Below are 17,951 nucleotides of genomic sequence, written 5' to 3'. Positions count from 1 at the left end.
TTCAGAAGGGAGGGAGCGCCATTTGGCTTTTGAAGCGTGGATTTTGCTTGGTAATAGTTTTGTTTGGAGTATTACTGGTGTTTCCGTTTATAATGTGGGGGGTACATGTAAGCTGGGCAGAGTACATCAGGGGCATAGTCAGGTGGTATAATAAAGTTAAAAAATAAATAAAAATACATAGATGTGCGTTATGCTGTGAAGAATCCTTTATTGACAGGCCAGTGTCGCACTGATAAATGTCCTCTCTTATCCCCCTTTTGGTCCACACTCCGTACCTTTGCAGTTTGTGGAATTTTGCTGGGATGTGTTGTCCTGATATAATACGGGCGCCCTCGCTTCCAGCAGATATGTTTGGGGCCCCCCCCCTTCCTGGTGCCTTGATAATTCACCTCTTGATATGAGAGGAAATGTTCCCCTCGAGCACAACTGGATATTTTTCTTTCCTGACTTACTGGAGCCTTAACTTATTTTATTTCTTCATAGACGTAGTGGTATGAGGGCTGTTTTTTTGCAGGACGAGCTGCATTTTGGGGTACTTGCGACTTTTTGATCACTTTTTATCCTTTTTTTGGGAGGCAAGGTGACAAAAAAACAGCAATTCTGGCATAGTTTTTTAGGTGTTTTTTTTTATACAGCGTTCACCATGCGTTATAAACTACATGTTAACTTTATTCTGCGGGTCAGTCCGATTCCCGGGGATACCAAATTTATGGCACTTTTTTATGTTTTGCAACTTTTTGCACAATAAAATTACTTTCGTAAGTAGAATGTATTTATTCTGTCGCCATGTTGTGAGAGCCATAACTTTTTCATTTTTTCGTCGATGGAGCGGTATGGCAATTATGGCAGTATTTTTTACGGCGTTCACTGCGCGGGATAAATAACAATATTTTTATAGCTCAGGTCGTTACGGTCGCAGCTATACCAAATATGTATGGTTTATTATTTGTTTCAATAATAATAACTTGATAAGGGAAAAAGGGGGCGATTGTGTTTTATGTTATTAGTTGAAAATTATTGTATTTTTTACAACTTTTATTTTTAGACTTTTCTTTAGTCCCACTAGGGGACTTGAAGATCCAAATGTTTGTTTGATGTTCTAATACATTGCACTACCTATGTAGTGCAATGTATTGGAACGGTTAGTTGTTCACTGACAGCAAGCTGATCAGGCTCCGCCTCCGGGTGGGGCCTAATCGGCTTCCGTAATGGCAGACAGGAGGCCATTGTTAGGCCTCCTGTTGCCATAGTAGCAGTCGCCAGCCTTGCCATCGCATGGCAGGCTGCCGATTTGCTACAAACCGCTAAGATGCAGCGATCGCAATGGATCGCTGCATCGAAGGGGTTAATGGCAGGAATCGGAGCTAGCTCCGGTTCCTGCCGATACAGCGGTGTGCGCGCTGTAACATACAGCGGACACCCACTGCTGATGACGCCGGCTCAGCTTCTGAGCCGGAAGCGGAGCTGGCGCCATCTTGCCAATGGTACCGGAAGGCTTTTAGGCCCCGCCGCTGAGCGGGGAATAGGAGGCTGCCGTTGCTGGCAGACCGGGAGGTAAGTATTGGGCCTCCGATCGCCTTTGCAGCCACCAGCAACCCAGCGATCAAGTTGCTGGGGTGCCGGTGGCTAAAAACTCCTCACATGCTGCGCTCTCTTTTGAACGCAAAATCTGAGGGGTTAATCGGCCGGATCAGACGCTAGCTCCGGTCCTGGCCGATACCTCAGGGTGCCAGCTGTAACATACAGCTGTCATCCGGCGGTGATGGTGCGGGCTCAGCTCCTGAGCCAGCTCCATCTCCTTCACCTACAATGAGTTAAGACACCAGTTTCCATCACGTAACTATACGTGATTGGGCGGGAAGGGGTTAATAGAGTAAAACTCATTCTATAGATTCATTACACAGTGATCTATTTCCAGCATTTTTTTTTTTTTAATGTTGATGATTATGAGAACAGTAAATGAAAACCCCAAATTTAGCGTCTCAGAAATTTAGAATATTATATAAGCCCAAATTCAAAAATTATTTTTAATACCGAAATGTTGGCCTACTGCAAAGTATGTCCAGTATATGCCCTTAATACTTGGTCGGGGCTCCTTTTGCATGAATTACTGCATCAGTGCGGCGTGGCATGGAGGCGATCAGCCTGTGGCACTGCTTAGGTGTTATGGAAACCCGGGTTGCTTTGATATCGTCCTTCAGCTCGTCTGCATTGTTGGGTCTGGGGTCTCATCTTCCTCTTGATAATACTCAAAAGATTCTCTATGGGGTTTAGGTCAGGCGAGTTTGCTGGCCAATCAAGCGCAGTGATACTGTGGTTATTACACCAGGTATTGGTAGTTTTGGCAGTGTGGGCAGGTGCCAAATCCTGCTGGAAGATGAAATCAGCATCTCCATAAAGCTTGTCAGCAGAGGGAGGCATGAAGTGCTCGAAAATTTCCTGGCAGACGGCAGCGCTGACTCTGAAAATTGGGCCTATATAATATTCAAATTTTCTGAGACACTAAATTTTGTGTTTTCATTAACGGTTAGCCATAATCATCAACATTAAAAGAAAAAATGCTGGAAATAGATCAGTGTGTGTGTAATGAATTATATATATATATATATATATATATATATATACACACATACATACATATATATACACACACACACACACACACACACACACACACACACACACACACACACACACACACGCTGCAAAGCAAGAATGCTCTCAAAAATAGAAGTGTTAGGCCGGGTTCCCACGTAGCGCAAACGATGCAGAATTTCCGCAACAGAATTCTGTGCGGAAATTGCGCAGCATTTACATAGCAGCAAAGTGAATGAGATTTAGAAAATCTCATGCCCACGCTGCGGAAAAGCAACGCACAAAAGTGGTGCAGAAAGTCTTCTGCGGTGCGTTTTTCAATACCGCAGCATGTCAATTTATGCTGCATGTTCTGTGCGGAGACGCTGCGTGTTTGGCCTAAAGACTTCAATGGGGAGTAGAAATTCCACAACAGATTTATGTTGTTGCAGTTTTTACAGAGTTTACGCAGCAGAAATGTAGTAAAAAAAAACTGGAAATCTATAACCAACGTTTAACACTAAATACGCAGGTAAAACCGCTGCGAGAAAACACCGCTTTTCCGCAGCAACATGAATAGAAAAAAATGCACTATTTGGTGCGGATTTCTGACCCAGATTTACCAGCGGTTCTCTTAAGATTCTGTTGCAGAAAATTACTATTGAAGGCAGAATATCAATCAGTAAAGCCACTTCTGATCCTGCCCGGCTAAGATATCACATTGGTGCAATTCCATCTTTCAGCCATACATAATATTTTGTAGCCACAAAGTTCTTTTACATTTTCCAAGTTTGAGGAATTGATTCAATCGAAACTCTGTAAGAATGCGGCATCTGTGGAGAGACATTTTCCTGGACTTCCTGACCAGCAATCCAAGAAAAGCAAACTGCAAACTCCTCAGCGTGAAATGCCAGAGGACTGGCTTTATACCCTCTTAGCATGGGAACTAAATGATATTCACATATCTAGGTATTCCCAATATTTGAATTAAAGAAGACCTCCAGTGGAAACAACTTTCCATGTCTGCATTCCCCACCTGACTAATACTTTTTATGTATTCTGTAATTACTTTAGGACTTTCTGCCTTGCTTTGTTATCAATCCCATGATGCTTCAGCACAGCTTCACATGACCAGCTAAAGACCATACCATTTCTGCATACTGGGGGTACACTGTGATTATCATTCTCTCTATATTCTCTGAAATAAGCTGAGAAACCATAAGTATACAGACTTGGAGGCTGCACTATATTCTTCTACATAATACCTGTGTGACAGGAACCTGTCTAAGTATCAGTGGTGGCTGATGATAGAAGTTTCTGTCCTCCCCTGTGCAAAACTAGTGGGGTACAGGAACTGTCAAGTAGAGAAAGTAGTCACCGAGCCGGATTCACACTGTTGCTAAGCAACCATCCCAGTCTGATATATAGATATAGAAGCAGCAAGAAAAAGAACAGGTGAGAGACCGACACATGAAATACCAGAATGGCGAATATGGGAAGTTTCGTTTTAGCCGGAGTGTCTCTTTGAAGAACATCGGTCATTATTTTTTGCAGTTACAATATGTGGTATAATAGATTTTCTTTAGTTTTCAATGAAACTACTTATTTTTTAGGTGTCTCATTGCACTGTTTTCAGGAATGTATAACAAGCTCCTACTTAGGCTCCATGCACACGACCGTATTTTAGATCAGTAATTTCGGACCCATTCATATCTATTGGCCACGGACACCTTTCAGTATTTTTACGGATGGGTGTACGTGATGAAAAAAATTATAGAACCTGTCCTATTCTTGTCCGTAATTACGGCACTAACTCTACCATAGAAGACTATGGGAGCTTCCGTAAATAGATGGGAACGGATGTGCATCCTTAAACCGCCCGTATTTACAGAAGAGTTACTAGGCAACATGTGATGACATCTTTGCAGCCTCCCTCTTTCTCACAGATCCGTATATACGGATCAAATATGGATTGCGGATACCATTCCGTAAATACGGATCCGTATTTACAGACAGTATTTACTGATCAATGAAAATACGGTCGTGTGCATGGATGCAGCCCGCGGTTGCAGGGACGGCCAGCCGGCCGCAGCCTGCATTTTCGGCCCGTTCTCCCATACAAAGTATGGGAGCACAGCCCATAAAACGCAAAGAGTATGCCTATCTTTTAATGTTATGGCCTATCACTAGGAGATGGAACAACACTATGACTAGTTGGAGTCTGAACTCTGGGAACTTCACCGATCTAAAGAATGAAAAGGACCAAGGAAAAAACTGGAGGCGCTGCAGTGCTTCGCTCACAATGTGGCCCCTTTCCTTCTGAGGAGCTCTCAGCAGTCCTGGCGATATACCATAACTTTAGGAACATATCCAAACTGCACATGCAGTGCCGGCGAATTTGCACCACATTAAAATAGTATTCCCCTCTGGCAAAAACAAACAAAACATTAAAAGGGGGTTTTCCATGATTTTACCTGGATTACCCATCCCTAAAGGAGGACCTTTCACCTCTTCTGACATATCAGTTTAGTAAAAAATTAGTTTTGCCCATAAATTAGCAATTCAGAAACATATTTTCTTAGAGCCCTGCGTTGTGCCATTCCACTGCTATTTCTCCTAGAAATATATGAATGAATTGACAACTGGGAATTACTACTTCCCTTGTTAAAGGGGCGTGTCCCTAGTCTCCCTCTGTCAGCACTGATTGGACAGTGTTAATCTGTGTAGGGACACACCCCCCAACTGGTAACACCCATTTGGCTATTTATACATTTCTAGGAGAAATAACAGAGTAACGGCACAATGTAGAGCTCTAATAAAACATGCTCCATAATGGTTTCATGGGGAATACAATTATATACTAAAATAGACAAGTCAGGAGAGATGACAGGTCCGCTTTAAGATAGGTTATCAATGTCTGATCATTCGAAATCAACAGAATGGCGGGGCAGCGGTGCGTGGCTCTTTCACTGCAGTACACGGCTCTGCAATGTCCAGCTGAGTATGGCTGTGCACACTGCAGCTCAGCCCATTCAGGAAAAACAGGACTGAAATGTAAAATATTTCTCTCATTCTAACATTATTTTTCTATCGCAATCACATATAATACATTGAAAAAAAAACTATATGCTCTAATGAATTGTTGGTGTGTAACGTACTCTGAAGAAAAACTGGCTTCACAGCAGCTGTAGAAAATATGTTACAGAAATCGGTTTTACAATTCATATGATGAAAAAGGCAAACAAGATACTAACCTGGACCAAGCAAAGGGGATCGGTTTTGCTGGGCACTTGACTGATGAGGTGGCTGTGGTTCAACCAAACTAGTACTTGGAGGAGTGATTGGGGCGGTGTTGGTGTTAGGTGATGGGACAGTATGAACCACGGTTTTATTTCTATCCCACAGGTTTACAGCCTTACTGCTGTAATTGTTTGGGTCTCCCCAAGCCGAAGTACCATCATCAATTTCCATTTTACGGCGTATGGACGGTGGTGAAGGCTCTTCCCAGCCACTGAGGTCAGCGTTTGCATCCTTCGGCTTGGCTGATTGTGGGGATGGTGCTGGACCACCAACCCACCCAGATCCAGTCTGTTTTACAGATGCAGCTCCTCCCCAACCACTCACATTGCTGTCTTGGGGTTTATTGCCCCAGTTTTGCTGAGGAGTTTTCAAGGGCTCCACCCAGCCTGCACTTGGATTTGCTTTAGTGCTTGTGCCATTTCCCCATCCACTGCTCCCAGACCGTGAATTTTCACTCCACCCGGTTCCAGACTTTCCATCAGTGTCCCACCCAGCTGCATTTTTCTTTCCATCAGTCATATGTGTTTGAACAGGTGGCACATCGTTCCAGTCTCCCCCACCAGTTGGCCAGCTGGGATTTGATTTCTGTCCATCTCCCCAGCCTTGGGGCTTGGACTTTTGAGGTTCACTCCAAGTTGGAGACTTCTCCTCCTGACTAGTAGACCCGCTCCAAGCGTGACCACTTTTGGCAGCAGCATTGACAACAGTAGAGCTTGCAGGATCTCCCCACCCCCCTGGACCATTTGGCGCTTTATTTTCTGCCCAACTTGAGTTTACAGGAGCGGATATAGGTTGGGGGCCGACCCACCCGGATACTGAAGAGGTATTTGTACTGTTCATGATGGACCCTTCACTCTTCCCCCCTGAGTTTGTAGGCTGTGTTTTTGTACAACCCCAAGCTTCAGTCCCAATAGTTTTCTTGTCAGGCCGCTGAAATTCATCGAATTCCCATGCAATATTTTGCTTAACTGGGACCTGTCCCCAACCTGTGTTGGAGAGGACCCTCGGATCAAGATCTTGTCTTGGCAACTGCCCCTGATCCGGCAAACCCATGTCCCCTTGTTGAGATTCTCCCACCCTTCCTTCATTTGGATTTCCAGCACTGTCATTTGATGTCCCAGACAATACAGATTTGGCCCTTGAGTTAATTTGATCACTTCCCTGCTGAGGATTCTGAATGGTAATACTGTCCCACCCTGTTGATCCTTTTCCATTGATGTCATTACTGGAATGCTGGTTTGGAGCCTTTACCCATTCATCATTCATGTTGTTGCTTGTGCCACGATTTTGTTGACCCCAAGGTCCAGAATGCATATTTCCATTGCTTCTCCCTCTACCCCATGCCAGTACTCCTGGGCTGGTAGGTGGTCCTGAATCCCATGCACTAACCCCGGTTCCATCTTTCTGAGCCACACATCCTGATCCATTTTGCTTAACATTTACTGCTGTACTAGCAGTATCTCCAGTTTCCTGATTGAACCCAGAACTGCAGTTTCCAGTAGCAGGGACACCTGGTGATAAACCCCAGACTGAGCTGCCTGTGCTGTCACCACTAACCCCACTTACTTGAGAAACTGAACCATTAGCACCAGGAAGGCTTTGCAGGTGTGGTGGGATGATGTTCCCCATTCCAACAGCCATTCCCCAGTTGGGCAGTCCATTTGTCTGCATTGCATTAATGGGGTTTGGTGAAGACATCATGGGGTTAGTGTTATTTGGTCCATCAGTGTTAAGGTTCTGAGGTTGTATGCTGAAAGACACATTCTGAGAAGTGGACGTTTGTGGTTCTGTGCTCTCTTGCGACTGCAAATTTCTCCAAGCACCTAAGGTACTGGATGTGTTTCCATTCTGGTTGCTGATATTCTGACCTATGGCACTGACTGAACTGCAAATATTTGAAGGATTACCTCCACTCAAAGTTCCTTCATGTCCAAGTACAGGCCAGGCAGCTGGATTGGCATTAGGGTTAAGGTTAAGACCAATGCCGGTATTTGAGTTGGAAGAGCTCCAGCAGTTCTGACTTCTACCCTCTCCAATCATGCTGTCCACCTTTCCCTCCACACTACTGGAGGAGCAGTGTGTAATGCTAGAGTTGGAGCCAGAAGCTGAACCCCATACCCTGGCCAAGTTTCCATTCCCATTTGCTCCACCAGCTCCAATGGCACTCTGGTTAGAAGTGCTTTGGATGAGTGCTCCATTGGCGCCATTATTGCCATTTGATTTCTTTGTATGTCCAGTGAAGTTGCCTTGGGCACTCGTTGTAGCCATGCTACTTTTCTCTGAGCCACAGTTGGAGGCAGAGTTAGTGTCTGTAGTACATTCTGAGGCAGATTCAGTCTCAGTTCCTGTAATGGAAGGCCACGCTTCCTTATCAGTCCTGTCTATTATCACTTTATCCCAGCTATAACTGGTTTCACCTCTGAGTGTAGGCTGCGGTCCCCAATGGGAATTTTCATAATGGTCTCCAAGACTACTTTGACCGAGATCTAGAAAGAGAAAAAAGAAAAAGAAAAAAAAATCAGAAAACGTGTGTGTGTGTACACACACACACACACACACACACACACACACACACACAGGACCTATTCTATAGAACTCCTGTTTTCAGCCCATTGCTTGTAGTGAACAGTGTGTGTGAATGTGCACTGCACTGTCAAATACCTTGTTAATAGCCGCACGTTATTGCGGGTAAAATGTCCCTTTACTTGCAATAACGCGCAGCCATTAACAGGGTATTTGACAGCCACGCCGAACATGGTGCCGGCGCTGTTGTTGGCCGCGTCAGGGCTGTTCCTTGTGGCCTTAGCCTTATATAATTCCTAAATTGGCTCATCTCTACTTGCCATTTGCCAATCGGGTCTAGATGCTGCATGGCAAACACATTCAATTTTGTGTTTAATACTCTATTGCCGTGTAGTGGAGGGAATTAAGTGGACAACCTTTATTTCAGTTCTTTACCTTCTAGTCTAGACACAACTACTAAGATTCAAGAAAGTCCTGCTGTTCGCTTCTAGAGCCCATCACTTCTCAGAGCACTACATTACAACTCGGCAGTCAGCTGTGCGATTGTAGTCTCTTCCGTTCCCAACTCTGCCAAGCAGGTACACTCTGCAGCGTACATGCATGCCATCACTAAAGGAATTTCATTATTGAACTTATATAGTAGTTGCAGTGAGTTTAAAAAGGTACAAATAAATCTGGTCTTAGTTTACACTTCTTTACAGTTCCCAAATGGGCTGGTGAATATTACAAAATATCCACCTATAACATATAGCCTTGATATTCTGGTCTAATCACATCATAATGGACTTAGTCTAGGGGGGAGCAATCCATCTTAGTGGCAGATCTTGGGACAAGGTGTTGGCAGAGTAGGCGGTCACCAAGATTGGCAGTGAGGAGAGGGGGCAAAATTTATGGATTAAAACAAAACACACAACATTGTGGGGGGAATGTATTATTACTGGTCTTTTTCCAGTTTTCAGGTGTAGAAAAGTCACAATCTGCGACTTTTGTGCCGTTTGCCATGTGCACGGTACTGATCTTAAAAGTAGGTAGGGCTTAGAATTTGGGTGAGTGGGCAGCCTTTGCCTGACAAATTTAATATAATGTACGCCAGAAGCTGGTGTCAATTATAGCGGTAATCTAAGCCAGTTTGTAGCTAGTGTAGATTTCAATTTGTGGTGCACAGACAGCTAGAGATGCACCTAATTGATTAAGAACGGAATATGAAACGCCAATCTTAAAGAGAACCTTTCTCTACCCCATACACGAGCAGCCGAGTGCACCATGTTATAGGCGCTGCTACACAGACCCTGGAGGACTTTGAATTATTTGTCTAGCCTCCGTCATTCTGGAGATCGGTGACGCTATTATTGCCGCCTGGTATGTATATTAGCCCTTGTACTGTCAGCGGGGCGTGATAGTCAGTGCTCTCACACTGTCCAATCAGCTGCGGACAGTGTCAGAGTGGCTTCTGCTGTCTGCAGCCGATTGGACAGTGTCAGAATGCGAAGTATCACTCCCCCCTACCCTTTCCATGTCCAGGAACTCCCCACTGACAGTACAGGGGCTAATTTACATATCAGGTGGCACTAAACGGAGGAGGCTAGACAGAGGATTCAAAGTGCCCCAGGGTCTGTGCAGCAGTGCCTATAACATGGTGCACTCAGCTGCACATGTATAAGGTTCTCTTTATTAAAAAAAAACAAAAAAAAAAAAAAACAGCCTACCTTTAAAGTGTAGCTAAACGTTCGACCAACTTCTGACATGTCAGAAGTTTGGATTGGTGGGGGTCCGAGCACTGAGACCCCCACCAATCGCTAGAACAAGCAGCTGAAGCGCTCCCGCTTCGTGTCTGTTCGGCTATTTCCGGAAATAAATTATCGGTGTACGGGCTCAATAGAAAGTCTATGAGCCTTTACTCTGATACATCGGCTTTCCGAAAAAAGCCGAACAGACACTAAGCAGCTGAGCGATTACATGAGCGCTTCAGCTACCTCGTTCTAGCGATTGGTGGGGGTCTCCGTGCTCGGACCCCCACCAATACAAACTTCTGACATGTCACCATCACATGTCAGAAGTTTGTCAAACGTTTAGCTACACTTTAAATGCATTTGTGCCGCCAATTACAAGCGGATAATGCTATTGTTTCTGGGACGTAATGAGTAGCTTCCTAGCGCTACATATATTGGTGATCACACATCGCTTACACAGTAATAGACGGCACCCACTGTAAACTATTAGCTATTCCCTGTAGAGCGAAATGGCTGATGGAAGAAAATAAATAAATAAATAAATAAAAAGCGATAATGGTAAGGGACAGGGGTGAATTCTGAAATGCCCGCTTAAGGCATGAAGAGCTTGTCCTCCCCGGCTTAGTAGATGGTCGCAGAATTAGTTATTGCCCTTTAAGAATAAGTAACCGGTCCACAACAGCTTGAATAGGTGTCTCCCCGAGTTATTCCTTCCAGTGGAGACCGGATACGTCCATTGTCAGACAATTATGGATATTTATGGACCTCTTAAGACGAATACCCAAGTAATAGAGATGACTACAAGGAGGTAGAGGGCACACATGCTCTCCGGGGACCAGCCATGAAGATTCCTCAATGCAAGGGACCAGAAACTGATACAATATGCTGATATGTATTTATTAAACATAAAACAAAATAACAAATATTACGCTTTAAGAAAACAAAATAAACACATGATGCAAAATATATCAATACCACATTACCCATGCCTGTGTTTGGCAGACATATAGGGACTATGGAGAGTAATTAAAAAATAAAAAAAATACAGGAAAAGCCAAAAATAAAATTCCTAACCAAAAAAATAAAACCCCATTAAAATTAATTTTCTAATTATTTTTACACCTAGCAAACGCCAATTAAAACGCATTCTGATAAATATTCCAAGAAAGTATAAATCATGTACATAAACAGCCGGTAAATAGAAACAAATCCTAATTCCATCCGTTCTAGTAATGTACATCACCAGGGACGCCGCAGAAAACGACGCAGACGGCAATAGTGACTGCAGACATTCCCATTAACCCCCGGTGCCCCGGACGCACCAGCTCCGAAGCTGAAGGCAATAAACATTCACTTTCCTGTCAGTCTGAAGCGGGAGTAACAGGGGGGTGACGTCAGCGGTTACTGGAGAAAGTAACGGTGAAGGCGGCCATAACCAATTAAATCCGCACCAGTTTATGAACGCGGCACTTAATCTCTCCGTTTTATTTATTTTTTTCTCCTGAGCAGCTCAGCTTGTGAAGACGCCATTTTCTCAAACCTGAACTGGAGCCAAAAAGCTGTGAATGCCGCTGAGAGACATTATGTAACGCACAGCGCTCAAGCAATTTGCTAACAATATGTTATGGCCTCGGGGCAGAGGAAGGAAGAAGCGGAGAGGGAGGGCTGACAGGGAGGGAAATACCTGAGGAAAGGTGACGCCCAACCATCCTAGGAAACGCTACATTGTGTGCACAGCCGCCTCTCCCTACCGCCAGGCGGAGGCTCCCCGCTTCAATGTGTCGCTTGTGCCCAGTGTAAGCCTCATCCTGCAGCTCCGCCGAGAAAGCCCGGACAACCTGCACGCTCATGTGGGCCTTCGCTGCACGGAATTTGGAAATGCCCTTACAGGGAGGTTCCCTCTCCCCGCACACAGCTCACATACACGGTCACTCCCCCTCCCGCAGATTGGGTGAAGGTATCAACAGCCTGAGACTCTCTAGGCTCTGATTATGTAATTGCATCTGACACTAAACCGATCTTCCGGCCTTCTAAATTCTTTCATGTGTCACAAAACGTCACTCAGGACCCGCTACAATGAACTCTGAGTTTCCTTTCCCCCAACCCTGAACTTTCAAAGTCAACCGAACCAGAGGTTCTTGCGCCTCAGCGTCATCTCCGCTACAGCCCCCCCCTCCTAGCAGCCCGAGTCACACATTCTAGTGTCAGCATTCCGAACAAGAGCCACATGTATGTGTACACTGTGTATATGAACGCTGTGTATATGAACGCTGTGTATATGAACGCTGTGTATATGAACGCTGTGTATATGAACGCTGTGTATATGAACACTGTATATGAACGCTATGTATATGAACGCTGCGTATATGAACGCTGCGTATATGAACGCTGCGTATATGTACGCTGCGTATATGTACGCTGCGTATATGAACGCTGCGTATATGAACACTGTATATATGAACACTGTATATGTACGCTATTTATATGAACACTGTATATGAACGCTGTGTATATGAACGCTGTGTATATGTACGCTATGTATATGAACACTGTATATGAACGCTATGTATATGAACACTGTATATGTACGCTGTGTATATGTACGCTGTGTATATGAACGCTGTGTATATGAACGCTGTGTATATGAACGCTGTGTATATGAACGCTGTGTATATGAACGCTGTGTATATGAACGCTGTGTATATGAACGCTGTGTATATGTACGCTGTGTATATGTACGCTGTGTATATGTACGCTGTGTATATGTACGCTGTGTATATGTACGCTGTGTATATGTACGCTGTGTATATGTACGCTGTGTATATGAACGCTGTGTATATGTACGCTGTGTATATGTACGCTGTGTATATGAACGCTGTGTATATGAACGCTGTGTATATGAACGCTGTGTATATGAACGCTGTGTATATGAACGCTGTGTATATGAACACTGTGTATATGAACGCTGTGTATATGAACGCTGTGTATATGAACGCTGTGTATATGAACGCTGTGTATATGAACAGTGTATATGTACGCTATTTATATGAACACTGTATATGAACGCTGTGTATATGAACGCTGTGTATATGAACAGTGTATATGTACGCTATTTATATGAACACTGTATATGAACGCTGTGTATATGAACGCTGTGTATATGAACAGTGTATATGTACGCTATTTATATGAACACTGTATATGAACGCTGTGTATATGAACGCTGTGTATATGAACGCTGTATATGTACGCTATTTATATGAACACTGTATATGAACGCTATGTATATGAACACTGTATATGTACGCTGTGTATATGAACGCTGTGTATATGAACGCTGTGTATATGAACACTGTATATGTACGCTATTTATATGAACACTGTATATGTACGCTATGTATATGAACACTGTATATGTACGCTATGTATATGAACGCTGTGTATATGTACGCTGTGTATATGAACGCTGTGTATATGAACGCTGTGTATATGAACGCTGTGTATATGAACGCTGTGTATATGAACACTGTATATGTACGCTGTGTATATGTACGCTGTGTATATGAACACTGGATATGAACGAGGTGTATATGTACGCTGTGTATATGAACGCTGTGTATATGAACGCTGTGTATATGAACACTGTATATGTACGCTGTGTATATGTACGCTGTGTATATGAACACTGTATATGAACGCTGTGTATATGAACGCTATGTATATGAACACTGTATATGTACGCTATGTATATGAACGCTGTGTATATGAACGCTGTGTATATGAACGCTGTGTATATGAACGCTGTGTATATGAACGCTGTGTATATGAACGCTGTGTATATGAACGCTGTGTATATGAACGCTGTGTATATGAACACTGTATATGTACGCTATTTATATGAACACTGTATATGAATGCTGTGTATATGTACGCTGTGTATATGTACGCTGTGTATATGAACGCTGTGTATATGTACGCTGTGTATATGTACGCTGTGTATATGTACGCTGTGTATATGTACGCTGTGTATATGAACGCTGTGTATATGAACGCTGTGTATATGAACGCTGTGTATATGTACGCTGTGTATATGTACGCTGTGTATATGAACGCTGTGTATATGTACGCTGTGTATATGTACGCTGTGTATATGTACGCTGTGTATATGAACGCTGTGTATATGTACGCTGTGTATATGAACGCTGTGTATATGAACGCTGTGTATATGAACGCTGTGTATATGAACGCTGTGTATATGAACGCTGTGTATATGAACGCTGTGTATATGAACGCTGTGTATATGAACGCTGTGTATATGAACGCTGTGTATATGAACGCTGTGTATATGAACGCTGTGTATATGAACGCTGTGTATATGAACGCTGTGTATATGAACGCTGTGTATATGAACAGTGTATATGTACGCTATTTATATGAACACTGTATATGAACGCTGTGTATATGAACGCTGTGTATATGAACGCTGTGTATATGTACGCTGTGTATATGAACGCTGTGTATATGAACGCTGTGTATATGAACGCTGTGTATATGAACGCTGTGTATATGAACGCTGTGTATATGAACGCTGTGTATATGAACGCTGTGTATATGAACGCTGTGTATATGAACGCTGTGTATATGAACGCTGTGTATATGAACGCTGTGTATATGAACGCTGTGTATATGAACGCTGTGTATATGAACGCTGTGTATATGAACAGTGTATATGTACGCTATTTATATGAACACTGTATATGAACGCTGTGTATATGAACAGTGTATATGTACGCTATTTATATGAACACTGTATATGAACGCTGTGTATATGAACACTGTATATGTACGCTATTTATATGAACACTGTATATGAATGCTGTGTATATGTACGCTGTGTATATGTACGCTGTGTATATGAACGCTGTGTATATGTACGCTATGTATATGAACACTGTATATGTACGCTATGTATATGAACGCTGTGTATATGTACGCTGTGTATATGAACGCTGTGTATATGAACGCTGTGTATATGAACGCTATGTATATGAACACTGTATATGTACGCTGTGTATATGAACGCTGTGTATATGAACGCTGTGTATATGAACGCTGTGTATATGAACACTGTATATATGAACACTGTATATGTACGCTATTTATATGAACACTGTATATGTACGCTGTGTATATGTACGCTGTGTATATGTACGCTGTGTATATGAACGCTGTGTATATGTACGCTGTGTATATGAACGCTGTGTATATGATCGCTGTGTATATGAACGCTGTGTATATGTACGCTGTGTATATGAACGCTGTGTATATGAACGCTGTGTATATGAACGCTGTGTATATGTACGCTGTGTATATGAACGCTGTGTATATGAACGCTGTGTATATGAACGCTGTGTATATGAACGCTGTGTATATGAACGCTGTGTATATGATCGCTGTGTATATGAACGCTGTGTATATGTACGCTGTGTATATGAACGCTGTGTATATGAACGCTGTGTATATGAACGCTGTGTATATGAACGCTGTGTATATGAACGCTGTGTATATGAACGCTGTGTATATGAACGCTGTGTATATGAACGCTGTGTATATGAACGCTGTGTATATGAACGCTGTGTATATGAACGCTGTGTATATGAACGCTGTGTATATGAACGCTGTGTATATGTACGCTGTGTATATGAACGCTGTGTATATGAACACTATTTATATGAACACTGTATATGTACGCTATTTATATGAACACTGTATATGAACACTGTGTATATGAACGCTATGTATATGGACACTATATGTACGCTATGTATATGAACACTGTGTATATGAACACTATTTATATGAACACTATATGTACGCTATTTATATGAACACTGTATATGAACACTGTGTATATGAACGCTATGTATATGAACACTGTGTATATGAACACTGTGTATATGAACACTGTATATATGAACGCTATGTATATGAACACTATATGTACGCTATTTATATGAACACTGTATATGAACACTGTGTATATGAACGCTATGTATATGAACACTGTGTATATGAACACTATTTATATGAACACTATATGTACGCTATTTATATGAACACTGTATATGAACACTGTGTATATGAACGCTATGTATATGAACACTGTGTATATGAACACTGTATATGAACACTGTATATATGAACGCTGTGTATATGAACACTGTATATGTACGCTATGTATGTGAACACTGTATATGTACGCTATGTATGTGAACACTGTATATGTACGCTATGTATGTGAACACTGTATATGTACGCTATGTATATGAACACTGTATATGTACTCTGTATATGAACGCTGTGTATATGAACACTGTATATATGAACGCTATGTATATGAACACTATATGTACGCTATGTATATGAACACTGTATATGTACGCTATGTATGTGAACACTGTATATGTACGCTATGTATATGAACACTGTATATGTACGCTATGTATATGAACACTGTATATGTACGCTATGTATATGAACACTGTATATGAACACTGTGTATATGAACGCTATGTATATGAACACTATATGTACGCTATGTATATGAACACTGTGTATATGAACACTATTTATATGAACACTATATGTACGCTATTTATATGAACACTGTATATGAACACTGTGTATATGAACGCTATGTATATGAACACTGTGTATATGAACACTGTGTATATGAACACTGTGTATATGAACACTGTGTATATGAACGCTATGTATATGAACACTATATGTACGCTATGTATGTGAACACTGTATATGTACGCTATATATATGAACACTGTATATGTACGCTATGTATATGAACACTGTATATGTACGCTATGTATATGAACACTGTGTATATGAACACTGTATATATGAACGCTATGTATATGAACACTATATGTACGCTATGTATATGAACACTGTATATGTACGCTATGTATGTGAACACTGTATATGTACGCTATGTATATGAACACTGTATATGTACGCTATGTATATGAACACTGTATACGTACGCTATGTATATGAACACTGTATACGTACGCTATGTATATGAACACTGTATACGAACGCTATATATATGAACACTGTATATGTACGCTATGTATATGAACGCTGTGTATATGAACGCTGTGTATATGAACGCTGTGTATATGAACGCTGTGTATATGAACGCTGTGTATGTACGCTATGTATATGAACACTATATGTACGCTATGTATATGAACACTATATGTACGCTATGTATATGAACACTATATGTACGCTATGTATATGAACACTGTATATGTACGCTATGTATGTGAACACTGTATATGTACGCTATGTATATGAACACTGTATATGTACGCTATGTATATGAACACTGTGTATGTACGCTATGTATATGAACACTGTATATGTACGCTATGTATATGTACGCTATGTATATGAACACTGTATATGTACGCTATGTATATGAACACTGTATATGTACGCTATGTATATGAACACTATATGTACGCTATGTATGTGAACACTGTATATGTACGCTATGTATATGAACACTATATGTACGCTATGTATATGAACACTGTATATGTACGCTATGTATATGAACACTGTATATGTACGCTATGTATATGAACACTGTGTATATGAACGCTATGTATATGAACACTGTATATGTACGCTATGTATATGAACGCTGTGTATATGTACGCTGTGTATATGTACGCTGTGTATATGAACACTGTGTATATGAACTCTGTGTATATGAACGCTGTGTATATGAACGCT

General features: G+C 41.9%; 1 protein-coding gene across 9 annotated transcripts in view; it reads right to left on the bottom strand.

Moving 5' to 3' along the window:
• Positions 1 to 17,951, bottom strand: part of TNRC6C (trinucleotide repeat containing adaptor 6C) — a 189,240-nt gene that overhangs the window by 37,860 nt on the left and 133,429 nt on the right. For 8 of the 9 annotated variants that reach the window (XM_075845650.1, XM_075845657.1, XM_075845649.1 and 5 more), the window contains exon 5: positions 5,829 to 8,360. In XM_075845650.1, coding sequence (XP_075701765.1) covers positions 5,829 to 8,360 — 2,532 coding nt within the window. Of the gene's footprint in view, positions 1 to 5,828; positions 8,361 to 11,811; positions 12,050 to 17,951 lie in introns of those variants that run through there. The other variant, XM_075845656.1, reaches the window with a different exon arrangement.

This window comes from Rhinoderma darwinii, chromosome 13 (assembly GCF_050947455.1).
Source record: "Rhinoderma darwinii isolate aRhiDar2 chromosome 13, aRhiDar2.hap1, whole genome shotgun sequence".
In the NCBI taxonomy this organism is placed as follows: Eukaryota; Metazoa; Chordata; class Amphibia; order Anura; family Rhinodermatidae; genus Rhinoderma; species Rhinoderma darwinii.
This window is presented reverse-complemented; position numbering and strand designations above follow the sequence as displayed.